This window comes from Buteo buteo, chromosome 11 (genome assembly GCF_964188355.1).
Source record: "Buteo buteo chromosome 11, bButBut1.hap1.1, whole genome shotgun sequence".
NCBI classification, from domain to species: domain Eukaryota; kingdom Metazoa; phylum Chordata; class Aves; order Accipitriformes; family Accipitridae; genus Buteo; species Buteo buteo.
In genome coordinates, this window is record NC_134181.1 from 5,781,465 (window position 1) to 5,807,648 (window position 26,184).

Genomic DNA, 26,184 nt, shown 5'->3' on the forward strand with positions numbered 1-26,184 from the left:
ATACAGAGATGCTGAAAAACAAAACAAAACAAATCAGTAGATGTTAAGACACATTTCTAAGTCAGGCCAAACAAACATCTATGAGAAGACTTAATTTACACATTTATTTACAGTGTGAAAACCAAAAAACCTCCCATACAACCTCTCAAAATATTTACACTGTGCCAGGAATTTATGAAGACTGTCTCTGCACATTGACATACCTAAAGCAAATTGGAAATTCCATACACGCAAAGTTACCAGGTAACAGAATTAAAAAAGAAACACTTGTACAGTATAACTGAATCTTCAGATCAAATCCATCTCAAATTAAAAATGATGCAGCAAGTTACATAAAAACATCTATATCATTACCAATTGCAATTTACGAACTCCACAGAACCCCAGTGCAAAGCTGTTGTTTGCATTAGTGAATGTTGCCATCTTGATTCTGCAATCTTGATGTCCCCAAGCACAAAAAAGTAGAAATGTGCAAGGGTTGCAGAAGGATCAAATCTTAATTAAAATATTCTAAACCATGGACTTCCTTAAAGGAAAATTATTGCTTATTTCATTGTATTCCTCCAAGGTAAAATTTTGTAAGACGTTAATACCAATAAACAGATTTTTTTTTAAGTATTTGTTATTGGCTGTTGCCCTTGGCGAGTGAAAACTCTGGATCTGAATTAATATCCATTAAAGCTGCACGGAAACTTCTTACGGACATCTATATTTCAAGAGGCCCTTCTTCCCCATGCGCTGTAATGGTCTTTGAATATAATCTTTATCTACTAAGATAAAAACATGCCTGAACTCCAGACAGGTAGTCCCACTTATTTGAATGGGACTATAGACATGTTCAAAATGGGGCACATGTTCTGTTATGCTGCTGAACTGGAGCCAAAATAAGAAGGCCACCTAGAATATCTTGGCCATCTACAGCTATGATAGCAAACCGAATAGCTACAGCTGTCTTATTGTATTGTGTTGTATTAAGCTTTAGCTATCTTTAACTTCACAAATCCTATGAAAAATACAGTTAAGAGCAGCCATCACATTTAAATTTAAAATAACCACAATATCTGTTTAAACTTTGCAACTAATGGTTTTTTATCACTTCAGGGAAGAGTTAACTCTTCTGTTAAAGACAAGCGTGGAAAAAAAAAATGCAAAGCTGCCATAATTTGGAAAAAATACTTTAGGGGATTATGAAAGAATAAGTTATTTTTTAAAAATCTGTTTTGAAGTTTATTATGATTTAAATTAATACCAGTAATAAATGAGTTATATATTTCTCTATGAATCAGTTTTAAATTAAGGGCTTACAAAGCTTCCCGGAAAGAAATTTTTTCTCTCTCTAATTTTGAAATAATTCCTAGCTTTTTGTGGTATACATGTAAGTAGTGGTGAAATTGGTGCATCAGCCATACCTGGAGAGAGAGAGAGAGAGAGAGAATTATAGCTTAACTCAACCAGTATTTACCTTTCATAACTGTTATAAAGCTGAAAACACAGCTTGAGTATCTATGTACAAGCCAGTAATTCTAAGAACAAACTGCTATGTATTTAGACATAAGTTTTTATAGTGATAAGATTTTTATTCTACTAAATTTCTATCTATATCTAAACAAACTGTGAAGGTTCTCCCTTATGCAAGACAGAAGCATAATGTAAGATGACCAAAATATTTAACTGTGGATTTCTCCTCCATTTTGTAGAGTTGGAACACTTAACCTGCTGGTGCCAAAGATTTCAGCGATTCCAAAAGATGTGGACTAGAAAACTTGACCAGACATCTGAATGGTTCTTTTTTATCCAAAACATCCATTTGAGGATCACTTTTAAACATCGTCTCAAGCTGTTAACACAAAATTTAACCAGGGAGTGTAAGTAATGAATATATTTTATTTATACGTTATTATTTAAACATTACATAAAAAATGTAATATGTAGTAAGGCGGTATCTTATTTGTCTATTATTTCTAATGTTAACATGATTCCAGCTGGAGGAATATTTTAATAAAATCAGAGGGTGCCACCACGTGGTAAACAGTTTTCTGCTGAAAGAGGCAGCTTGCTCAGTAATATTGCAAAACATTAATTCTCTCTTAGAATTTCCAATATATCTGTTAATCAGTCAAAATCCATGCATCATGCAAGAAGTTAAATTATGGTGTTATATGTAGCATGAGCTTTGTATGGATTTCAAATAACCCTCATTTCCCATGCTTCACCACACTGCTGGTGTAAGTCTACCTTTATTACAAAAATAAGTCAGAATGCTTAGTTCACAAGGCTGAAAGACTGAAACATGATCTAGTAGTCTGACCAAATCTCAATGCAAATCCATTTCTTAAAAGATACTTTTAACTAATTTAAAATATGTCCTACCTAAAGTTTGAAGAAATAGTAGATTTTTCTTGACTTGCAATTTAATGTAGCTACCACTATAGTAAAATTATAAAAAAATAAAAAAAAAAGTTGCTTCTACTACCTTATATTGTGCAAATTCGAGTTTTGGTTGGGGACCATCACCAAAAACTTCCCGATTCACTCTCTCTATTCTTTCTTTCTCACTTCTGTTTTCTTGAATTATCCTTAAATCTGCTGCAAGGGAAAAGAGTAGGGAAAAGAAGAGGAGAACATCCAGAAAGACAACTTTGTCAGCTGATATAATACTGTTTTTCTGATCAGGTAATTACTCCAGTGAAAATCTGAAAATAACAATTTTAAAGAATTCATCACGATCTTTTTTTTTTTCTTTTCCCCATAAGCTAATTGTCTCCATCATTTATATTTCCAGTTCTTACCAAGAGAAAAACCCAAGCTAATATGAAAGGACATAATGGGCATTGAGTGTTTTTGGTTTCATAACTGTGTCCAGTGACAGTCATGGGGAAATATTTACCTATCCTAGTGATAGCCCATATTATAGCACCCCACCAGGTATGGATAATATAACATGAATGTAACATACGTACATTTCCTAGAATGAATATGATTTCATAAGCCAGCAGTAATGACATTCAAACTGCCATTTACTTTGAAATATACGTACCACTTTCGGGTGCTACATTCCTTTCTTGTAAAGGTCTCGGATAATGAGTTTGGAAGTTCTAAATTGGAGGGGAAAAAAAAAAAATTTTAGTCCACTTCCACTTTTAGAGCCTGTAGCTGAAAAGAACTTTCCAGTTTCTTTTTACTTCTCATTCTGAAAGTGAGTATTCTTCTAATTTTTGACAATTACTGGAAGTCAGAAAGCCCAGCTTTATTTTGAGAAAAGAATGTCTGTCCTATGATATTTGTGAACATTTCCCTACTTAAAAGTGTTACATGGATGAGCAGAGCAAGTGCCCGTTCTAATAGCCTCCAAATCATTGCTCTAGGAAGCCTAGTGAAATGATGCTAAGAAGTCCTAGGACTGAATTGGTGATACAATTTTTAGACTGAGTTTAACCATCAGGAATAACAATAATAAAGAGCAGGTGGGATACCAAGTAATTACATCCCCATTGTAATGTTACCTTAATGAAAGGCTGTCCACCTCAGTAGTTCAATATTATTTTAACTTGAAGGTCTCTTGGAAGACGTAAATTTTCCCCCCTGCTAGGGGGTGAGAACTAGGCCTGAAACAAAAAGCAAGATTTATCTTAGGCTGTACTTGTAAAGTGGCTCACCTGGCTATATCTCTTAAACACAATATCTTTAAGGGAGTTTAAAGAATGACTTCGAAGCTCCATTTCACGGATGTCATGGTAATTAGAAGCAAGAAGCAGGGCCTTTAAATAAAAAATGAAATTGTTTTAACATCAGTCTTAATCATCACTGTGTTTATAATATGGAAAAAATATAGCATTTCTAGACATTGTGATGTTTTTGTTTCAAGGTAAGCAACTGCCCTTTAACTAGCAGGATTCTCATGTCTGAAAAAATGCTGAATAGACTGTTATTAAGCTTAGGTTAATATTTAAAAGCATTCACAGGATTAACCAGATAAGCCTATAGCCTTATCATCTAAAAAAATAAATAAATAAAACAGATTAAAAATTAAATTACTAGTATGGAAGTCTGCTAAACAGATACAAAAAATAAAGACTACCAATGCTGATCATCACAAGTTGACATAAAATGTCTTTTAAAACTGATTAATAGCATTCCCTGATGAGCTCATACATTTAGTTCTTAAAGTTAACCGTGTTGACATAATACTCTTCAACTTCTATGAGACAATTTAACTGAATATTTCCTAACTCTTGGTTAAGAAATTAGAACAATTCAAGGTCAGCAAAAATCCCAATAAACTGAATTTATTCACAATGCACCATTCCAAAGGTCAAAGAGATTGGGTTTTGCCCCATTTTTACCATGAATCAAAGGAAAAAAATGACTATTACGTAAATTATGTAAAGTGACAAATCTTTACCCATCCTCTTAAAAGCTAATTATAGCTCTACATGACTCTGGTGAAGCCAGGGTCTACACAGTTTTATTCTGTACCTGACACAGCAGAGGCAAGTTGCTCTTAAGCACTGAGGCAGAAATGAAGACATAGGGAGTCTGTGAATGGTATACAACATAACTGGGTTTGTACTGGTTTGGTTTTGTATACGGTGTTCCCCAGGCAATTCTAATCCAGATTGCATTATCCTCATATTCTCTAAAGTTGATGGTGACCTAACAGAAAAAGAAAAGCTTTGATTTACCAGCACACTCAGGTGTCCATAACAATTTTGTTATCTCTTAACCCTGTGTTCACAAGACCCAAACGTAATTTAGTATGCCACTGCTTGAATAAGAAACAAATCCCACCAGTGTGTTCAGGACTGTATTTAAATCAAATTTCCACAGAAAAATGATAACCTCACAAACTGAAAACCAAAACAAAAAACCAAACAAACAAAAAAAAGAAAGAATCCCCTTTCAAACTCTAATACGACTTTTGTTCCTGTTGACGCACATTTTCTTCTGAAGGGTAAAAATAAAAATAGCTTATTACAAAAGCCTTGATTTCTCTTTTGGGAAAATAACAACACAACAAAAAGGTGTCTGTTTAGATGGAGGGCTAGTGGCAATATTTCCAGTATGTCCAATTTTTGAGAAACTAAACTTTTGATCAACTTGTGGTTTTAGACCCGAATATAATATTTATCACTGCTCCAGAATACACAATCAGAAATTTGAAGAAGATTCCCTTCCCTGTTCTTGTAGATTTCCTCCTCGATTACTTCTTTTTACCTTGACTCACTCTGGGCGACTTAAGAGTGGGAAAACTTCCTCTGAAAAACCAAACCCCTCCCTTTGACTGAGGCACACACAGCCAAGCTTTTAGTCCAACTAGGTCATAAACTGTTTAAATTGCTGGACCAACATCACTTCTCAAAGTTTTTGTGGAATTAAAAAAAAATATGTTGCAAAACTCTATGAAAAGAGTTATATGAACTGCAGCTAATTATCTGTTAGTCTGATTTGTATTTGTTGCCCTCTACTGTTGTCAGTGGGAATCCTTTGTGCATCAAGAAGTGACACAGGTAACAGGCATTTTCTATTACCTTGCTTAAATGAAGCTGATGAGCTAAAGCAAGAAAAGGCTTCTGCAAATTGCTTAGTAAAAAAGTGAGATGATAGTATTTCCCTTCCATTTTTTCTTACTATGCTCATTTCTGTAGTCTAGAAACTGCTTCTTGCTATTGACAGTGGTCTTTCAGTCATTATAATGTAATGAAATACCAGGGCCAAGTTCTCACAGCCATCACAAAATATCATTTCAAAACCAGAACTAAAAGGACACGGATACAATTTCGCTACTAATTTAAGTCATAGTAGCTGAACCTCCTTGTCCTGCTTACTGGCTACTTCAGATTCCCCCTTTATACTCTGTTTGATTCAAATTTTTGTTGCTTCATTATTGTTATTGGGTAATAGGACAAAGCAATATCAACTTACCCAGGCAACATGTACACTCAAACAGGGCAAAGATTTGATAGAAAACATAAACATACTGCCTTTCTTGAAGTCAGTCATATTTTAAGGCAGACTTACAGTTTATTTCACTCCAGCATAATTGTAAAGTTGCTAGAACAGGTATGCAACACATTTTTCCTATTTCACATGCAGTTCTTACCATTCCCAAATGAATAATTCCATTTAATTTTTGATGCAGACTGTAAGAAAACAAAATACCTTCCTAAAGTTATGAAAACAATCTATTGTCACCAGAGCTAACAAATTTAGAATGGATTTATTCTTACATTTTTCAAGGCTGACCGAAGCCTTCTTTTAAATTTTTTTTTGAAATCTGTTAAGTCAAAAAATTCCGTTTCTTCCCCTGTTACACAAGAAAAAAAAAAGAAACAAGAATTGTGTTTACAAGAACTAGTTCAGAGATGTTTTTACAGTTTTGCTGAAACAAAATTAAGCAGAAAAAGCTGAAGCCGCATAGCCTTATACAAAAGCTGTATATTAAATTTGAGCCTCATTATTGCTATATAAAGGTTAATACTTAATTAGTAGTTACCAATTTCTAAAAATTGCTTGAGAAGTTAATAAAAAGTATTCTAAAAACTTTAAAGATATCTCTATTGAAAACTCCATACTAGACTATATTGGTATTTAAAAAGTATGATATGAGGCAGCACTGCAGCAAACTGCTGAGAACTGCGAGATTATGGCAAGGAAAGGCATTTTACCTGTTTTCTTCATCTGGTAAACACTCCACACTCTTTTGTTTGGGTAGACGTGGTTGTCTAAGAAAAACAGGAATTGCTCAATAACATAGTGCATTATCAAATGGTCATTAAAGGAACAAATAATTTTACAATACTTTTATGACCAGGTTATTTCAAAAAGATTACTTCTGATAATGCAATGTAATTTATTCAGCATTCTTAAGCTACCACTTATAGTAAACCTAAAAGCAAAATAATTTTTTTATTAGAAGAGATAGGAAAATCTTTTTAAATTCAGTTAAGCAACTAAGAAGGGGTATCTCTGAGGTTCAATATTTAAAAAAGGATTTTACCTAAAACGACCAAAACTCAGTCTAAACTCAAACTAAGAAGTGTAGGCTGTTAAAAGAAACCTTGAGATTTAAACTATTATATAATCAAGTTGTGAATTAATATTGGAGTTAGAGTTCCACCTGGAGTATTTGCTGTTAATTTTGCCTATGTCACTCCCTATTGGAAAGCGATATTACCAATCTTAGGGTTCGGTGCGTACCAAAGACAAACGTATCTCTCTATATTTATAACTGTGTGCTAGATGTGGCTTACCACAGTTTACATCTATTCAGACCTCAGAAGAAGCAAACATATTTTTGTCAATTTTGAGCTTTTGATTTTTCTTTTTTTTTCTTTTTTTAAAAAGGTCAGATCCAGTAAGATTAATCATCTAAAACATAATCTGTTTACACCAAGTGCATCTGTACCTCACTAGGGCAATTGGTATGTAATTAAGGGCGTTATCAAGTTACTCAGAAAAAAATATGAAGATGTTATTTTTATTCATTTTTTACTTACAAATTATGTCTAGGATAGCTGCTTGCTTTATGTCTGCAGAATTTTCCTGGAAAGAAGAATAACAGTGCATGGTGAACTGCAGGTCCAGAATGCTCTATCACACTATTTAGTAAGTGAAAAATCTCAGTATTGGTAGCTTAAATGACATTGCACTTAAGTCCACAGCATGTACACTCTCCTCAGTGACACCACACCTGGTCCCAATGTGCACACAATAAAGTTTTGGGAAATCAATAACGAAAGCTATTTCAGTAAGGTTTAACTGTTTCTGCAGAGGCAGCAATGAGAATGTTGTCCTTATCATATGATGTACAAGCAATTAGAAAGTAAAATTAATGGGCATTCATGACATTATGTAACACTGATCAGTATTTCATTGTCAGGTATTTTAATATGCTTGGTTCCTCATTTAACCTTTATGGCACGAAAAGATTTTTAAGAACCTTCATGACACTACCTGTTACAGATAAGAATGTTTCAGAAGCAAATGCTGTTTTAAAATATGACATTTGCTACCTTACAAGAACAACTTAACAGTTTCTTGCCCGTGGTTTGATCTACACCCAATGTAATGAATCTTTGAGTATGAAATTCAAAGGGAATGATAAAAAAAAGCTACGCAATTTCAGAGATATCAGTAATAACTGTATCTATCTGGATTATGATACTATATATAAAGACTCCTGGTACATATAAAGATTCCTGATACACCAAAATTAGATTATGTAAGTAGGAGACCAGAAAACTTTGTTTTGCTTATATTAAGCAGAACAGAAGTAGTTCTGGCCAAGGAAATTTTTCAAAAACAGTCTGAAAAGTCTAAAAGATTTAAACTAGTGCTATCAGTACCCATACTAAATAGATTTAGATTAGCACTATGTAATGAGTAAGCATCTCAATCAATGCCTTTATTTTACAGTTTAGAAATACACGTGTTTCTTAAAGGTTTAACACACTGAGCTTTTATCTACCTTGTGCAACTTATGAGCTCAAAACACATACTGCCATACTCAGTAATGGTCAGTCCTGCTCTCCTATCAATCAGACAAAATTGATGGTATTACCACCTCAGCTTTACATTTTCCAGACTACAAACTGCCATTTGATGCTGTGGTATGGCCAACGAAAATCCATTTCTTCATAAGAATGGTTTTTTTTTTTTGATGGTGCTTCAATGATTACCTCACAGAGTTGAACAACATCTTGAGAAATGTTCTCCTTTATCTGACGGAAGTTTATGGTTTGCAGCTGTGTCTCAGAAAGCAAGCCCCATTTCTGTAGCATTGTCTTGATTTCATCTCGTGGGATTTTTAGTACAGTTCTTCGGATATACTCAGCAACAGTTTCATCCATAATGAAGCCACGTGAAAAGCTGAAACGTTAAAGAAGTTAAGACCAAGGCACAGGCAGGCTCAGGAGATTAGCTCCCTTACTAAGGTGTACAAAGCTGCATCTAGGCACGATTAGCAGAACACTGGCATCAGTCCTAAGCGCGGCACTACCACAGATTTCGGCGGACAGCAACGACGGCGAGTTAAAACGCTTTCTACAGCCATTTCTCCCCAAGCCCTCGTAAGTTTCCCTCACTGACCGAGGCCTCAGCGCGACCTTCCGGAGAGGGATAGAGCGCTGGCACACAACCAGGGCTGTTACTACCTGTCCTATCCGGTCCGGTGGGTGTCCAGCGGGCCTCAGAGAGCGGACGGGGACGCGAAAAGAACGGCGCAGCCGAGCGGAGCAGCCGCGACCCCCCGCGCCCACCTCACACTACAGCAGCAGCAACCCCCGCCCGTCACGCGCCACGCCAACCACCGCTCGCCTTTCGAAGCGACCAGTCAGGTGCCGCGCGGTGCCCGAGCCGCCCAATCACAAGGCGCCCCGCCTCCCGCCCCGCAGCGCTATTGGCTCCGGCTCCGTGAGGGCTCTTCCCGCCGCTGCCGGGGGCGCTGAGGTGGCTTCCGGTCGGGCCTGGCCGGGTCGCCGGCGTCTCCTCCCGACCCCGCGCGGCTGTGGCGTGTCGGTCGCGGTGCCTGCCTCGCCTGGCTGGGCTCGTCCTCTGGGGACTGGAGTAAGTGCGAGGATGGCTGAGAGGGGAGGCTTTGGCCGGACCCGAGCGGGCAGCGTTGCTCCTTTTTAGCGCTGAACGAAAAGAGGGGCATGTGGGGGAGATGCCCTCCCAGCTGCCCTCCCTTCCCGGCCCGCCGCCTGGCTTTGGGGGAGCCGTGCCCTGCCCTGCCTGAGCTCGGGGCCGGCTTCTGGGACCCTCTGCTCACCTCGCACCCTCCTTCAGGGCTCAGGGAGGGCTTTCAGAAGGGCTGTTCTGAGTGGCAACCTGGGGCTTCCCATTGCGACGGTCGTAAGCTTGCTTTTCCTTGGGTCTGTGTGTTTCCCATCACTCTTTTAAGGACTCCTGGCAGCACTGAGAAACTACAGACTGAAAATAGTCTGGATTAGTTCAGTGGGCCTCTTCTCCTGCCCTAACTGTTGATAACAGTGTAGCATCCCCTTTCACCTGACAGTAAAGCTGTCACACTAACAATATTTACTTTCAGCCAAGTGCTGTGCCTTTCTTGAGGGGTGCTCGCTGCTGAAGGGATGAGGTCCTGTCTTTTCCATCAGGGGAGCGTGATCCTCTTGATCCCTTTCTCTCAGAAGGCAAAAAGCTGTTCTACAGTAAGCAAGAAAATTCTGCTGGCAGTACTAAATTTATAGTGTTCTTATCTGATAGATTGAGAAATGAATGCAATGGTAATGAAATGAAGCCTTGTCTGGTGGATGCAGCTGAAGTACGAGAGCAGCTCGCAAAACAGGAATTTGGCGACAGAACCTTATCTTCAGCATGCTTTACTTTTATACTGGCTGGGTCTTGCCATTCTTGACTGTATATTCTCATCTTCATAGACACAGCAGAAAGAGATTGCTTCAATAATCTTTTGTGATAAAATGCTATAGTGTGCAGTGTGACTTGCTGCATGTTATAATAAAAATATTCCACTAATTGCCCTGTAACTATGCTGATGTTTGTTGTATGAATACAACCTTAAGTAATTGCCAGGAGTTGAAAATGCCCTATTGTGCTTCAGTTGATCATTTATTTTAGCCAGAAATAAAACTGTAGAAATTGCTTGATATTCAAGTTGGTGTTCAACTTGCTTTATTTGTTAGGACTAACACCTTGTTATCTTGCTTTACTAAGTATGAAATCAGGCTTGATTTAGTTTTATCAGATACTTAGTCCTAAAAGTAGCAGGTGAGAACTCATTCTGCTGGTGTGAGGGATGTTGAATTGATGGTAGAAAGTAGTCATGTAAAAAGACAGTTTAAATCAGTATGAATCTTATTTATCAAAGGGGTTTTTTATTTGTTATTATTTAGGTTCAGGGAAAGTAAATAAAATCTATATAATATAAAAACATTTTAAAAGTAGACATAATCTCCTCCCTCCCTCCCTTTGTGCTTCCTTATTATTTACAAGTCTTCATAGATATGTATCTAAATTTTTTCCTTCCCATTGTAATATGTAATATTGGAAGAGTAATGCATAGTTTTGAAGACTGAGATTCAAGAGGTTGTGACTAATTTTTATAAGATTTAGCTAAACTTGGTTTATTGAAGTGAAGGTGTCTGGCTAAATTTCTTGGAAACGTTGGAAAGCCAGAGGTCATTCTCAGTGTGCCTAATCACAACCTCAAGGACAGCAGCATAGAATGATACTTTAATATCCTGATCTGGAAAATGTTAACCATGTTGCTGAAAGCTAGAAACAGAGTCCTTAGTTCAGAGTTCCCTAGGTTTTTTAAATGGCCTTCATCAACTGTGATTTCTCATTTCACTGAATGACTGATCTTCTGAGTATTCTAAGATCTTATCAGAAATATTTATAAATTCTGTATGAAAGATAATACTAGGAATGCAGAAGTTCTGCTGAAGTGACATGAATGATATCTTTAGGTAACACCTACCAGTTAGGTGTGGAGCTGAATCTCTTTTTATGCTAAAACTTCCTATGATGTTACAGAAAACACCCATGATTTGAGTAAACAAAGAGCTGGTTGGTTTGTAAGTGTTTTTCTCCAAAGCCAAACAGAACAATACTATGTAACTGAGAACTTAAAACCAAAATGTCTGGTCTTACTCAGATTAGACAGTGAAATGAAGTGCAAAACTAAATGTTACACATGGTGAAGTGATACAGAGGCTTTATAGGAATTTGCAGATCTGTTCACCCTTCCCCCTCTGTTAGTACATGTTCTCGTTTGCACGGTCATGCTGCCGCCTTGTGGGTATTATTTGAGTGTTTGCAGTAAATGTTTGTGTTCTGTACTGTAGAAAGCTCTGTGTTTCTGGTTAAGGAGCTTAATGATTAGCAATGTAGATGCTCAGATGCAATTTTTCATCTTCAGGGTTGGTACACAAGGATTTGCATTTTGCTTTAAGAAGTTATTTTTCTGAGCAATATGTGAATTTTTTTTAACTATTGACCTTAGAAACTTGGAAAAAATGAATTACTTTTGTGTGCAACTTTTTAAATGAAAAAAATAGCAAAACTTGGTCTAAGAAGTAGTCTTCTGACATGTTTTAATGAAATATGGAAAAAGCATCTTAGGAAAACAATTACCTAGATTTAAATCTTTCTTTCATTGTTGTCCCCCAAACATGGAAATATTAAGCATTAAGCTAATCAGTGAGACTAAAGCAACCTAATTTAGTTTTCCTTCTGTGTCAGGGAACTGGTTAGTTCATATTTATGGGAGATTTTGAGAAAAGAAGAAAGGAAATTCCCTCAATTCCTGACATGCTGATCTCATGCTTCCTTTGGGAAAGAAGTGGGAATGTACCAAACCCCTTATTTCTCCACACAGCTAGGTCCTTCTACTGCTATTTGCCATAAGGATGTCAGGAGGAGAGACTAGCACATGGAGAGAAACAAGCACCTTATCCTAGATTTTGGTGTCCAGCAGGAGTGTGAAGGAAATGCATAGTGTTCTTGTCTGCTCTTTTGGGACAGCCTTTTGGTTTCTGTGTACTTGCTAGGTATCTGCAGTTTTATTGTGAATTCCATAATATGTGTAGGTTCCTTTTGCGCATTAATATTAAATATTTAATGTATTGAACATGTGTATAGATCAGCTTTTAGATTAGGAATGAGTATCGCTTTTCGATAACTTATATGTTGATTCCTGTTAGGAAACCTTTAGCAATTTGATATGCTTAGTGTTCAGGATCGCTTATGCAAGGAATTATCTTACAAGTATTATTTTTCTAAACAGAAATATTAGTGTTGGAAATTCAGTATTATTGTCAGAGAATTTCTAAGTTTAGGCTTTTGATTTAAAAAAAAAAAAAAAGGTTTATATTGGAAACCATAAAGCTAGAACATCCCCTATTTTCCCCACCTTAAGATAAACTACACAGAACATGATACTCGAATGAGACAATTTCTTAATTCTTCTTTTCCCTGAATGATAGTGTAGATTTAGAAACTAGTTAAGGAAGTTGAAAGATCAATCATCTTTATCCATGTCTTTGACCTTCAGAGGCTAACAGTTTATAGAAATTTGCAGTTAGTTCTTAAGGCATTTCAACCAAATCATTTAGATATATATGTAGTGTAATTTTTAACAAGGAAGGAAAAACTGCACATAATTCAAAATCTCATATAAAATACATTAAAGGGCAGACCATTTTTGTGCAACGCAGTGAAATGTCAGTGCCTTTATGTAAAGAGTTCATCTAAATACTTGTCTCCAAATATTCGTTTCAGATATTAATGTTTGCTTAGGATTTTGCAGTCCATTTTTCCTCCTAAAGCAATTCCTGTATTTTCTTGGTACCATTCTTCTACTTTACTGTTAGTATTTTTTCTACAGCAATTGCATGTTTACCTTGATGTTCTTTATCCAGCATTTCTGTTAGTAGTTTTCTCAGAGCAATTTATATTGCTTATTCCCAACGTTTTTCTGTGATTCCCCCCCCCCCCCGCCCAGTATATTTTCATACTTACATTCCTTACGAGCCACCACCTATATAGAATTCTGTCACTGTGGACTTAAATTCTGGTGAGATGGCAACTTGCTATCTTTATTTTAGATTGCAACATTATTAAAAGGAAACTAAGGAAACCATCCTATCCTTTTTTTCATACATGTTTTTTTACTCTTGAAACTTTCATCTGTCAGAGTCATTCCCCTCCAGCAAAAATATTTTAGCCTTCTCTGCTCATGTATAGATCACACTCACTCCTAAACATAAATATAATATTGAGCACTGATAACACTGTTCAGTCATGAACATCAAAAGTACTTAAAGGCTCTAGTTAAGCCTTCCATGACCACTGTAAGATGTTTTGTTACTTTAAGCCTTCGTAGCCTGTATGAACTGAGTACCGTATCTGGTAACTGAACTTGCAAGATTTTAATATTCAATGTTATTTGAAAATGATTTTCAGGAGTACTGATCTATGAACTGCTGTGATAGTTAGGACCTCTGATTTGTAGCATCTGTCCTGCAAGAGGTGCCATTGCAAAATTCATTTGAGTTGTTAGAAGGCTTTTAATTGATGAAATGCACTGTCACCTATCTATTTGTGGCATTGATAGCTTTCCCACTTTATATGAGAATAATTTTGTAAACAATGGCAGTGATTACTAATCTTAGTTTAGAAATAATGAATCTTTCCTTGAATAGCTCCCTTTGACTTTCTGGCCTGTGCTGATGTGCATGCTACTTATTTCACTAGGGCACTGGTCTCAGAAGGAGAAAGCAAGACAGCCAGCTCAGATGACAGTTTTAGAAAAGCAGTTGGAGGCTGAATGATGAAGAGATTTAATAATCAGCTGGGTTCACACATGTTAAAGTAATGCACAGTCACTGAGCACGTCACCCTCTCAAGGGAACGCTAACTCTAGTGCTATCAAAAATCTACTGATAAATTCAAAACGTTGACTTTGTGTGGCATGCAATCAAAAGCTGGTGGCAATAACACAGCAGGGTTCTTAATCACTTTGCTGTTACAGTCGTGCTCCTGCTGTCATATTTCTAAAGGTTCATTTGTTAATTTGTTGAATAGAATGCTTAAGCAACTTGTACAGTTTCCAACTTCTGTGCTTAGAGTATATGTAGTGTAATATTAGACTACCAGATAGTATGGGGGAAGATTTTTGAAAGAAATTACTACATGTGTTTGCAACACTATGTGGAACATATTCTCATGGGTCTCGAGAGGCTTTTAAATCTGTTTAGATTTTTAAAATTAAGTTTGCTTGTGGGAATTTAACTCTTGTTAATCTGAACACATGATGGGAAATATTGGGTAAATTAGTGTACATACCTCTTGAAGCCAAATATATTACTTGAGTATTTGTGGTGAGTGGACCCTGGCTGGATGCCAGGTGCCCACCAAAGCCGCTCTATCACTCTCCCCACCATCAGCTGGACAGGGGAGAGAAAATATAACGAAAGGCTTGTGGGTCAAGATAAGGACAGGGAGAGATCACTCGCCAATTACTGTTTGTCACAGGCAAAACAGATTCAACTTGGGGAAAAAATTAATTTAATATATTTTCTATCAAATCAGAGTAGGATAATGAGAAATAGAAACTAAATCATAAAAATACCTTCCCCCCACCCCTGCTGCCTCCTTGGGCTCAACTTTACTGCTGATTTTCTCTCCTTCCTCCCCCCTCAGCAGCACAGGAGGACGGGGAATGGGCGTTGCATTTCATCACACATTGTTTCTGCCACTCCTTCCTCCTCAAGGGGAGGACTCCTCACACTCTTCCCATGCTCCAGCGTGGGGTCCCTCCCATGGGCTGCAGTTCTTCACAAACTGCTCCAGCGTGAGTCCTTCCCACAGGCTGCAGTCCTTCAGGCACAGACTGCTCCAGCACGGGCTTTCCCATGGCGTCACAGCCATCTTCGGGGGCATCCAACTGCTCCGTCATGGGGTCCTCCATGGGCTGCAGGTGGAGATCTGCTCCACTGTGGACCTCCACAGGCTGCAGGGAGACAGCCTGCCTCACCATGGTCTTCCCCACGGGTTGCAGGGGAATCTCTGCTCTGGCGCCTGCAGCACCTCCTGCCCCTCCTTCTTCACTGACCTGGGGGTCTGCAGGGCTGTTTCTCTCACATACTTTCATTCCTCTCTCTGGCTGCAGTTTTTTTGTTCCACAGCAACTTTTTTCCCCCTTCTTAAACCTGTTCTCCCAGAGGCGCTACCACCGTCGCTGATGGGCTTGGCCTTGGCCAGTGGCAGGTCCATCTTGGAGCCGGCTGGCGTTGGCTCTGTCAGGCACAGGGGAAGCTTCTGGCAGCTTCTCACAGAAGCCACCCCTGTGGCCACCCCCCACTACCAAAACCTTGCCACACAAACCCAATACAGTATTCTAGGAATAGCAGTATAGATTATAGCTGCCAGCACTGCAGCTGAATATTGGGATTTTGCAATTGTAAAATCTGACCGCTGGCTGCTAGTATTTAGCTTGTCTAATTAGCTGAAGTGTTAAAACAGTGATGGCTACTCAGTACAAGTTGTAGTGGTATTTGCCTGATGTATTGCAGCTAGAAAGGTCTCTTTGGGAGGAGGGGCAATGAGAAAATAGTAAGTAAACAAACAAACAAAGGCATCTCTTTAATTCAGTGGCAGTATGGGTCATATAAGTAGAATTTTGTCAAGATGAGACCATTTGTCTTGGTATGAACTGGACTTTTCTTCTTCCCTCCCTGGTGAAGTGATCTTCAACAGCAAAGATGTCATCTTATTTCAGCCTCTGTCATATGATGATTTCTTCCTTTTCAAGAAAAGATCTTGAAAATTACTTCTGGGAATATTGCTTTTTCAAATGGGAGGCAATATAAGAAATTATCTCTAGAATGAAGCTTGCTCCTGCCTCACGAATCCTGCAGAAAAGGACCTGGGGGTCTTGGTTGACATGAAATTAAAACGTGATTTAGCAGTGCACCCTTGCGGCAACAAAGGCTAACAGCATCCTGGGCTGCGTTAGAAGTGTAGCTAGCAGGTTAAGGGAAGCTATTATTCCTCTCTTCCTGGCAGTCTTGAGGCCACATCTGAAATACTATGTTCATCTTTGGGTCCCACAGTCTAACAGAGATGATAAAAAAACGAGTCCAGCAAAGGAGAAACTAAGAGGGTCAGGAGGGTGGAACAGCTGGTATATGCAGCAAGGTGAAGGGAGCTAGGCTGCTTTAGCGGTCAAAAGAGAAGACTCAAGGGAAACCTAAATGCTATCTTCCACTATCTGAGGGAGTAGGTGATTCATGAAGACAGATCCAGATGCTTTTCAGAGGAGCACAGTGAAAGGGCAAGAGGCAACAATGTGAAGTTGCAAGAAGGGACATTCCAATTGGGCATAATTAAAAAAAATCATTACTGTTTTGATTAAGTACTGGTTTTTAAAGCATCATCAATGCTTTGGATCATGATTTTTTTAAAAAGCATGTAGATAACTAAAAAAGTTGTCAGTTCTCAGAGTGCAATAATGAAATAGCATTGTGCTTCCTGTTCTGATCCATCTTTGTAGAAGGTAGAAAGAAAATTACATATACTTAGCTTTTTTAAAGCTAGAAAAAAGAAAACTAAAGTAGGAAGGTGAAAAGATAATCTGCAGTTCAAGAAAGATTAATGCTACTAGGGAGTCCCTGAAAATTAAAATCTCTAATGCATGCCTATGTCCATGATAGCAAAAAATATAAACTTCTAGTTAACTTTTAACATTCAGGCTGTGTAGAAGAACAGACATGTGCTGGTTTTAATTACTTTAACTGTGTAATATAACTTATACATACTAAGCTGCATTTTGATCTAAAATATTTTTTGTTAAAACAATACTGTGTGATAATATCTTAAGTGGATAACTCAAACTTTCTAGTTATACTTTTATATTTTAATGTTGGCAGGTGGAAGTTTTCTGAGACTCTTGTCCTTGTACTACTAAAATTATCCCTAACTAAAGATGCATCCAGACCTGTCTCCACATCTGCACACTGAAGAATGTAACCTAGTTATCAGTCTGCTCAAGAAGTGTCACAAGGAGGTAAGGAGTTTTGAGCAGAGAAAAGAGTGGGTGGTTTGGGGGAATGAGCGTCAGATAAATTAGTGAGAATATTATATGATCATAGAGAGAAAAACCTCCTCTAGGCAGAGCAGCCATGACATGTAGCTAGTATGTTTTCACTGAAGAGGTATCTGATGACTGTGTGTAAAATTTTGCCAGTGATTTCTTTACGAAATAAAACATGCCTTAAAATTTCCTGTGCTACAGCTGGACAAGAATGGACCTATTTTAAGAACTGAAATAAATTCTGCACCTTTTAGTACTGTGTGCCCCTCAAAAAACAATAATAAAAGCAACTTCAAATGCCCTCTTTTGTACGCTCACAGCATTTCCATATTCCAGCTGTCCACTGGGCAGATGCTTCAGTCTATTTATAAGCAGATGTGTTGATGGGGATCCGGACATGCAGCATGCCTTACATTCAATGCTTTGAGAGCTAAATGCGCATTGCTGTTTGACTTCCATGTTCTTAATACGCACCTACCCAAGAATGTGAAATGCCGAATTGTCTTCAGGCTTCTCAAGGCTCTTCATTGCTTCAGGCAGATAGAATCTTCATGTCATTCATTTAAAAGTATTTTTTTCAATTTTCTCTGTAGTAAACCTCTAGATGTAGAAGAGTCAGCCCCTGCAATGAAAGCTATCTGCAGCATTGTTGTAATATTGTGAATTATTTTCCCAGTTCTCTTGTATATTCTAACTAGATGTTCTGTACAGATATATTTCTGTATTAGTGCATAAAAAGTTCAGTTTCATAGTTTCCACTGAGACAAAAATACATTTAAATGTTGAATATGAATGTGAAAACAATGGTTTACACCATTACATGCAATCTACAGTATTTTCATCTCCATGTTCAGATGTGATGTTTATACTTTTTTTGCAATGCAGTTAGTTACCCATAAATTCTAAGACAATACATATGTTAGCTTTACAGTTTTGAGCAGAATTCTAAATTTTTCTTTGCAAAAGTCACTACAGAAAGAAAAACAAGGCTGATAATACACAAAATGTGTGAGAAGACATTTTGCATGAAAGAGATATAACAACATTTTTGCAGATTTTAAAGTAGCTAAACTAACATATAAAAAAACTTTTGCGGTACCACACTTTCTTATGATTTCTAAATTACAACAATGAAGGGAGCAGAGTTTTAATACTAAAATTCACTTTCAATGAGTATACTGTACTGGGTTTGTTCAGCAACATTTAATTGGTTTTTGTTGGCACTTGTAGTGCAATATCTTGAAATGTAAGCCCACTGGAATCTGTTGATGCCATCTCATAGGTGGTACTTCCCATACCATTGCCTGTCTGTTCCTATGCACTGTCTAAATTTTTTAAAGCTAAGATACAAAGTTCTTGTGCAGAACATCCCCAAGCTTCAAAATTAAAAGTTGTGTTAAGTGCAAGAGTTATGCATTTCTTCTGAGTTCTAAAATTTTAATTTGCTTAAAAATGCTTTAGGTAATTTGAGAGATTGTAGAGACTTTCTTTTTTTATTTTGTTAGTTGATTTTTTTAAAACAACTTTAATGTTGTAGTGTAGCTAGAATTAAAGTATTCAGTAGCTAGAATTAAGTGAGAAGACTCTCCTTGTACATTAACTACTATAGTATCAAAAGGATTGCCAAATAAAATGACTATCAGTTAAGAGAAGAACAAAAGTTCTGTAGGCAATATAAAATTGAAATGTTGTCATTAGTTTTTCATAATTGTGAAAACAAATCCAATCAGGAAAGAAAATACACTCAGATTTGTCCTGCTTTTTGGTACATACATAGTTGGGCTTTCTATGCTTTGACTAGAGAATCCAGAAATACTCATTTACTACTTGAAAGTAATGGTTGACTGTATTTTTGGGGTGTCTGTGTTTTTTGTTTGGTTGTTTTTTTTAATAAAAATGAATGTTAATATACATGTATCATAGGCTTTTTGTATAATGTAGCTTATTAGACTGCCTTGAGTTTGAGAGGGAACTGGAACTAAAACGTGTACTTGAATTCCTTGGCAGCAAGTGATTCAAAGGACTCTATTGCCAATTTGACTTATGAAGGGACTAGGAGCAGCAATAACACAGTCATGCACAGGATTATATTCTCTTGGTTTTGTTTGAAGTTGATGTTTACATGAAGAAGAATTACTTTTGTCAGTCTTGTGCAACGATGAGACGGTATTTGTGCTAGCAGTCTCAGAACAGAAAGGGTGAGGATGGCTTCTTTCACACTCAGTTGAAAGGAAGCAATACCTTTTCATTTAAAATTCAAGGGGAATGTGCTGGAATACTCTTTTAAAATTGAAGTCACTGAAATCTGAAAAGTTGGTGATCTTTATCAGTGACTACCTGCTGTTTTGTTATAATGCCAAAATGTTCTGAGAACCTTCATCTACAATTTAAATTAATATTCCTGAGGGATGAAAAGCATTATTTTTTAATTGGGTATCCTGTGTGTGCATTTTCACAAAAGTCAGTTTGATTTACTTTATTCCTAATGTAGAACCTGCTCATTATATCAAGTTTTGCATCTAGTGAGGAGAGGTTAATGGGATTCCTATTTGGTGTCATTATTTTGATTTTTTTTTTTTTTAACAACTCCACTTGTGGTGCCAAGTGTGTGTTTTAAAAAGACTTATTTTCATAGGTGGCAGCTGAAAGAAATGCGCGTTGTCTTGCAACCATATCACTGTAATAGGCATAATAGCTATTTTTGAGCAACTGATTCTTTTTTTCTCATAATCTGAACCAAAAAGTTGACAGCTTACGAATCTGGCTAAAGAAATATAGATTCAACTCACTGTATGCAGTAGTAAGAGTGGAGTTTGAAATGTGAGCGCTCACTTTGAATTTTAACATGCAGGTATGGGCATAGAATACAAAACTAAATCTGTATTAGCTAAAATGAAAGTGTTGTAAAAGCAAGATAAGCTTGCAGTAAAGTGACCATTTATTGCATGCAACTGCTTCAGAGTGTCATCTGATGCCCTTTATAAAGCAGAGAGGTATAAACAAGCTAATTGTAGCACTGCTATAGTTAATTGTCATAATCTTTATTAACCCACTCCTACATTCAGTAATGTTCTATTGGTTGCAATCTTGTCCACTGTTTGAATTTTAAATAGTGTTCCTGTATTACTTGTATAAATCCATCTGGTTGCTCATCAGCTACAGAAACGTGCATAGGTTTCCCTCTAAAATACGGAAGTGACTTCATTTTCATCTGTTTTGTTTGTTTTGTTCTTCATGGTCTTTTTTTTTTTTTTTTTTTAAATTCATTAGTTCTTTAAAAGATTGATTGAATTGTCTCTATTGATTGGATAGCTGTAAATATCTCCTAAAAGCTCCACACCTTCAGGTCTTCTGAATTGCTTGGATAGTCTGCTACCAGATTCTGCTATAAGATTCTGTCCCATGGTAACAAGCATCACTCTGAAAAAATAGTCCTTTTAGAAGAATGCATTCTGAGAGTAATTTGATGGCTGATAATATGAAATCACTTCAGGAAATCCTGGCTAAAAGGACAGATTTTTGTGGTGGATGTCATCAGGTTAGGTGGGGAATGCCTTCCTGAGGACAATGCCTGCAGTTTTTCAGAAACTAAGTAACACTTAAGAATGCATAAGGCCCATAGTTGAGCTGTGTCATAAAGATGGTAAATGCATCTTATTTATTAACCTCAAGATCTGGAGAAACTTAATCGCCCATTTTTTATACTGGTTCTAACATTTCAGTCACTTAAGCTTAGTGCCTGCATCTTCTGGACCAACAACTCATTCTTCATGTGGTAGGGATGACGGAACATCAAGTCCTTTGCCTCTCTAGGTCATGAAGAAATAATGAAAACTAAAGCACAGAAGACATTGCCTCCAGGATGCCCGTAGATCTCCTACTACATCTTTCTATATCACAAACTGGAGTTCAGAATATTCATTTTTTGTACATGACTCAAGCTAGCATGAGTGAAATTTGTAAGACCAATTTCCTAGATCAAGAAAATGTTCTACATTTAGACTTCATAGCTTCAGCTTAGGTATCCTATTTTAGTCTGATTATATGACATAGTGAGTACCTTCAACTTTCAGCAAGGCAGGGGTGGTTCAAATGAGGTTCAGGAGTAGCTCTAACTTCTACCTACTCAGTGAAAAAGTTACAAAGCATCATTTTTCACAAAAAAGAGAAAAGGAAAAGAAGACCAGGGTATGTTGCAAAATGCAAGTGACTTCTAAGACATTTAGAGCTTCCGAGGAAGAAACCTTTGAATTGTAAATTTTTTTTTCTCTCCCTAACTTAACCAGCACAACATTTTGAAATTTTTTGGCTATTGCAATGATATTGACCGTGAGATGCGGAAGTGCTTAAAGAAAGAGGTAAGAAACAGATTTACTGTGAGTTAAATGCTTAATTAAAAAAAAGTCCATCGGACAGAAACAGCGTTGCTTTTTATTAAGTAGTACAAATCAATAAATAGGCCTTGAAATATAAGCACATTCTGGAGTGGGCATTTGATACCAAATTTAAACTTTTTTTGATAGATTTGTGAGGTAAAATCTGGCTTTAACAAATGGCATAGTCTATTTTTGGATATACAAAAATAGGCAAACACATTTTAACCAAACAAATACTGCAAATAGGAACTGACACTTCACAGATTGCTTCTGATTTTTTCTTAATTTTTTTTTTTAAGTAGTGGTGTTCACAGAGAATAGACTATAAAGTAGTAATGGTCACTTCTGCATGAGTAACACTTATTACTAAAGTCAGTTATACTGACTGAAACTACTTGATGAGTTGCTGAGTTAGGCCCTAAATGAAAATATTGCTGCTCAGGACCTACTCATTGCCGTACTACATCTGCAGATATGAAGGAATGGAAGACTCGGAGTTTAAGTAGATTAACTAGCTAATGGGCATATTGTCAGAAGAGTATCAACTGGTCTTTATATTTGTGGTTGTCATGCCTACATGACAGAACACATAAATGAACTTTTCACACATCTTTTAACTTGAAATTGTACTTATTAATTTTGACATAAATTTCACAATTGTGTCTAAAAATGGAAACTTGGAAGTGCATGATAGCCAGAACAGTTTGGGCCCCCTCTTTTCCCTCTGTCAGTGTATGGGAATTAATTTCATCTGCTTGTGCCAAATACCTTTTTTTTTTTTTTCCCCTTGTAAAAACTGTAGCACAGATCTGGAAAATAATGAAGGAAAGTTTCTTTCCAACTAATCTTATTTTTCTTTGTTTCATTGAAGCCTTTACATTAAAAGGAGTTCTTGATGGCTATATTTGTTTGCCTTCTTAAAATATGGCTACATTGATATGCTATTACTAGGAAGCCCCTGAAAGACTGTTCACAAGTATGGAATAGGTACAGATGTAGCTTTTGAAGATCCATTGTTCTCGTTCTAAGTAAAAACATGGATGGGTTATTGAAAAAATAAATATTGGCATGGGAAAAAGTTAAGCATTCTGTAAATGTTAAATAATGTTTCGGGCCATTATTTCAGTTATAGACCAATCAGTACAATGAGTGAAAAAACGCAAATCCTTTCCAAAATCAATCTCCTTAACAGTTTATTATATTGTATAGAGATTTGAGTATTTGTGTGTTACTTGGGTTTTATTCTTGATACGAATTACTAAAAAAATGAACAAATATATGGGCTAACTTAAGGCCAAGAATAAGTTGCTTCTCATGAAATATATATCAAATCATACATTGATTTTTAATTTTTAATTTCTTTTAGCCATGAAAAGGTTTCCTTTTTGGCTGCAATGAAAGACAGGCTCTTCAGTCTTCAGGCTTTTGCTAGTTCAGGGGCATACTTGAAAGCACGGTTGTCTTATGCATGTTATCTAAACTGTGAAGGCTTTCTTGATTCCATTTTACACTGGAGTCCCGTCTCTGTTGTGTTTCTTTTTTAAACCATAAAAAAATCTAAAATGCCTTACCCTTATTAAACCCAAATTTGCCTTTGTTCCTTTCATCTTGGTATACTACTTTATCTGTGCACATAATTAATGACCAGGATCAAAAATAGACCAAGTCTGTGATGACAGATTCATGTTTCAGAAGGCAGACACACTTACATTAATCAGTATCTTTTAAAAGGAAAAGAGCCTGACCTGTGCTCTAGAATAGCACCAATGCAACATTTTTTGTAGCTCATGTGTGAAGTGTAGCTGTCGTACATAAGATGGCTGTATAATTAAGTTTCTCCACAAGATTAACTGAATCTTCTTTATTAGAATGTTCTAATACTCTTTAGCTTAATAACCTCAAACTTGGAAACATGTATTTTAATCAAATAAATGTTAATTTCAAAGTAAAAATGAACCAATATATAGATATTAACAAGAACTGCATTTCTAATGCATCCGTCAAAGATATTGTTTCTGTTTCTGAGTAATAAACGCTCTACGCTTTTAAATTTGACGTATCCATTTAATGATAACAGTTGATCTATTAATTTCCTTATCTGTCTTCCAGTATGAAGAAAACAGGGCCAGGAACCGGGCAATGCGACGGAGGCTAATCGATGCTCACAAAAACTCAGAGAAGTGAGCTGTGCTGTAGTTGGACAGCTGCATCTCAATAGGGACACTCAGCTGAAAGTTGACAGATTACTTCTTTCCCATCACCAATTCTCAGCCTGTGGTTTGTGAAATCGTGAAAAAATAAACGCACCTAATACATACATACTCATTCCCAGCAAGGCAAACAGTGTGGAAAAAAATAAATATAATAAATGATCACTCACAACTTAATTTTTGACCTCTAAAAGAAAACTCTTGTGGCAGGTCTTTGTTCTGGCATAGTTTTGTTATGATTGTTAAGTAACGAGGCATCAGTGTGTGTGGAGTATTATGTATTCAAGGCTGCTATATTCCCTACCTTGTGTTGAATTGCATGTATTTCTTTGTGTTTAGCAGTTTCTCTTTCATATCTTGGGGTTTTTTGGTTTTGTTCTTTTTCTTGCAAAACACGGAATGACTTTTTCCATCACTCTCTAATGTTGTGATAACACTGCTTAAATGAATTAACAAAAAGAAATTTTAAAAAGATGTGGCTTGAAATTGGAAATTGCCTATCAAGTAATAATTGGAGTTCTAGTATTTTTATTGGAGCAAAAATGATGAAACTACCATCTTCCACTGAGAAGATTAAAAATCCTTCCTGCCAACCGTATGTACAGTGTAGACTGTTGTAAGGCAATTTGTTCATCGTACCCAAAGCAAGTGGCTTTAGAAATTCAGAATGGAACATTTCCAGGGATTTACAAAGCTTTGCCTTGATTTTTGTTGAGCACAATCAATGTGTGTTGAGTGATTTTTAGAAGAGGAGTGCTGTGAAAAATACAAGCTAAGTAGTTCTTCCACGAATTCTGGTACAAACATGAAGTCAAGTTATGACTATTGCTCTTGAAGGAAAACTCACATTGAAGTGAAAGAAAGTGTAACTTGCCTTTCAGTTAGGCAAGTCAACTAGTATTGTATTAGCCAAGTTGCCTCGTTAGCCTACAAGAGCTGTTTATTTGCTATCAAACTGCAGAAAGTCCTCAAGAAGTCCCTGAATTCAGAAGATTTGATATTAAAACATATGTTGGTTTGTGCAGTGATAGAGCTGCTTCTCTGGGTGCCTGCTGGATTCAGCTTATTTTTAAACGACTTTTCTGTTCTGCCTAGCAACAAAGGACTATTTAAAAAAAATAAATTTTATTGAGCCAAATATACTAAATGTCTTGAAACCTTTTGAAAAAAAGGTTGCCTATTCTACAATGAATTCTACAGTATGTTGTAAGAACCATTGTTGACACTCAATCTTGAAATGAGTACATGCACCTGGTTTTGGAAGACAGCTGTATTTTGTGATCTATTTTGAAAGATTAATTATATAGAATAATTTTACTTATTTTTCAATACCTGGATGGACCCAGTTAAATTGCTAAAACTTAACCACAAATGTTTTCAGTGAAAGTGCCAAGAAAAACTGAAGTAATTGTTTCTTCATCTTTTGACATGCTGTCTGCTTTCTTAGAACAAGGAAATAATGTATTATTTGAATTAAGTACTTGAGTGGTTGGAAGTGGTGCAGTCTTTTTATTGTTACTCTTCAGACTACTTTTGAAGTACTTTGTAGTGAAGTTCCCTAGCTGGGAACTCTGCATCCTTGATCCTTCTTCAATTTGTGATGACAAAATCTACTTCAGGCAAGCTCTTAAATAGGATTTGGTGATGCTTGTAATCTTTAAGTAAATAAATAAATAGAGAATTGTCCTAGAGATTAGGTTGAGAAGCTGTTATCTGAGTGCAGAGCACTGAAGCTTTTCTTTCTTTCAACAGCTTCTGAGAGTCCAGATCTTTCACTAGAATAGCAACAAAATAAGAATCCAAGAGCACTTAACACAGCTCATTAGTCAGAATCATGTTTTCAAAGATCAATGTGCTTAATGAATGAAAGACCAAATGGCATGCACAATTTCTATTGATACTTTGAACTACATTTAGCAATAAATCTATTTTACAGATACTTTGTTTACCTAGTGAAAGTATGATCATGTTCATCCTTCTGTTTCTCTTTGCTAATTGCCCGCCAGTAGTGGGATATGAGATC

The 26,184-nt window shown here is 36.6% G+C and overlaps 2 protein-coding genes across 5 annotated transcripts; one reads left to right on the top strand and one right to left on the bottom strand.

Moving 5' to 3' along the window:
* Positions 1-5: 5 nt before the first annotated feature.
* Positions 6-9,320, bottom strand: CENPN (centromere protein N). Of its 3 annotated transcripts, none has more exons than XM_075039966.1 (11): positions 9,153-9,320; positions 8,679-8,868; positions 7,497-7,542; positions 6,666-6,722; positions 6,228-6,304; positions 4,477-4,653; positions 3,657-3,758; positions 3,038-3,095; positions 2,474-2,583; positions 1,714-1,837; positions 6-1,409 (listed from the first exon to the last, which is right to left on the bottom strand). In XM_075039966.1, the coding sequence occupies exons 2-11, from the start codon at positions 8,847-8,849 to the stop codon at positions 1,294-1,296; spliced, it is 1,038 nt and encodes a 345-aa protein (XP_074896067.1). In that variant the 5' UTR covers positions 8,850-8,868; positions 9,153-9,320; the 3' UTR covers positions 6-1,293. The 3 variants fall into 3 exon arrangements, with proteins under 3 accessions (XP_074896067.1, XP_074896065.1, XP_074896066.1); XM_075039964.1 differs by having other exon boundaries at positions 2,474-2,586; XM_075039965.1 differs by lacking the exon at positions 9,153-9,320 and having other exon boundaries at positions 2,474-2,586; positions 8,679-8,935.
* A 115-nt stretch (positions 9,321-9,435) lies between these two features.
* CMC2 (C-X9-C motif containing 2) lies at positions 9,436-24,359 on the top strand. 2 transcript variants are annotated; one of them, XM_075039971.1, is made up of 5 exons: positions 9,448-9,564; positions 10,049-10,169; positions 17,412-17,548; positions 21,862-21,933; positions 24,061-24,359. In XM_075039971.1, the coding sequence occupies exons 3-5, from the start codon at positions 17,468-17,470 to the stop codon at positions 24,133-24,135; spliced, it is 228 nt and encodes a 75-aa protein (XP_074896072.1). In that variant the 5' UTR covers positions 9,448-9,564; positions 10,049-10,169; positions 17,412-17,467; the 3' UTR covers positions 24,136-24,359. The 2 variants fall into 2 exon arrangements, with proteins under 2 accessions (XP_074896071.1, XP_074896072.1); XM_075039970.1 differs by lacking the exon at positions 10,049-10,169 and having other exon boundaries at positions 9,436-9,564.
* Positions 24,360-26,184: the final 1,825 nt, after the last annotated feature.

What these genes read in the sequence shown, in the direction of transcription:
- CENPN (XM_075039964.1), bottom strand. Translation starts at nt 8,849, where the DNA reads ATGGATGAAACTGTTGCTGAGTATATCCGAAGAACTGTACTAAAAATC. An exon ending in ACTTGCCTCTGCTGTGTCAG is followed by an intron (nt 3,759 to 4,476) that starts GTACAGAATAAA and finishes TTTTATTTAAAG; the next exon opens with GCCCTGCTTCTTGCTTCTAA. An exon ending in TCGAATTTGCACAATATAAG is followed by an intron (nt 1,838 to 2,473) that starts GTAGTAGAAGCA and finishes TTGTGTTAACAG; the next exon opens with CTTGAGACGATGTTTAAAAG.
- CMC2 (XM_075039970.1), top strand. Translation starts at nt 17,468, where the DNA reads ATGCATCCAGACCTGTCTCCACATCTGCACACTGAAGAATGTAACCTA. An exon ending in TCAAGAAGTGTCACAAGGAG is followed by an intron (nt 17,549 to 21,861) that starts GTAAGGAGTTTT and finishes TAACTTAACCAG; the next exon opens with CACAACATTTTGAAATTTTT. An exon ending in GGAAGTGCTTAAAGAAAGAG is followed by an intron (nt 21,934 to 24,060) that starts GTAAGAAACAGA and finishes TCTGTCTTCCAG; the next exon opens with TATGAAGAAAACAGGGCCAG.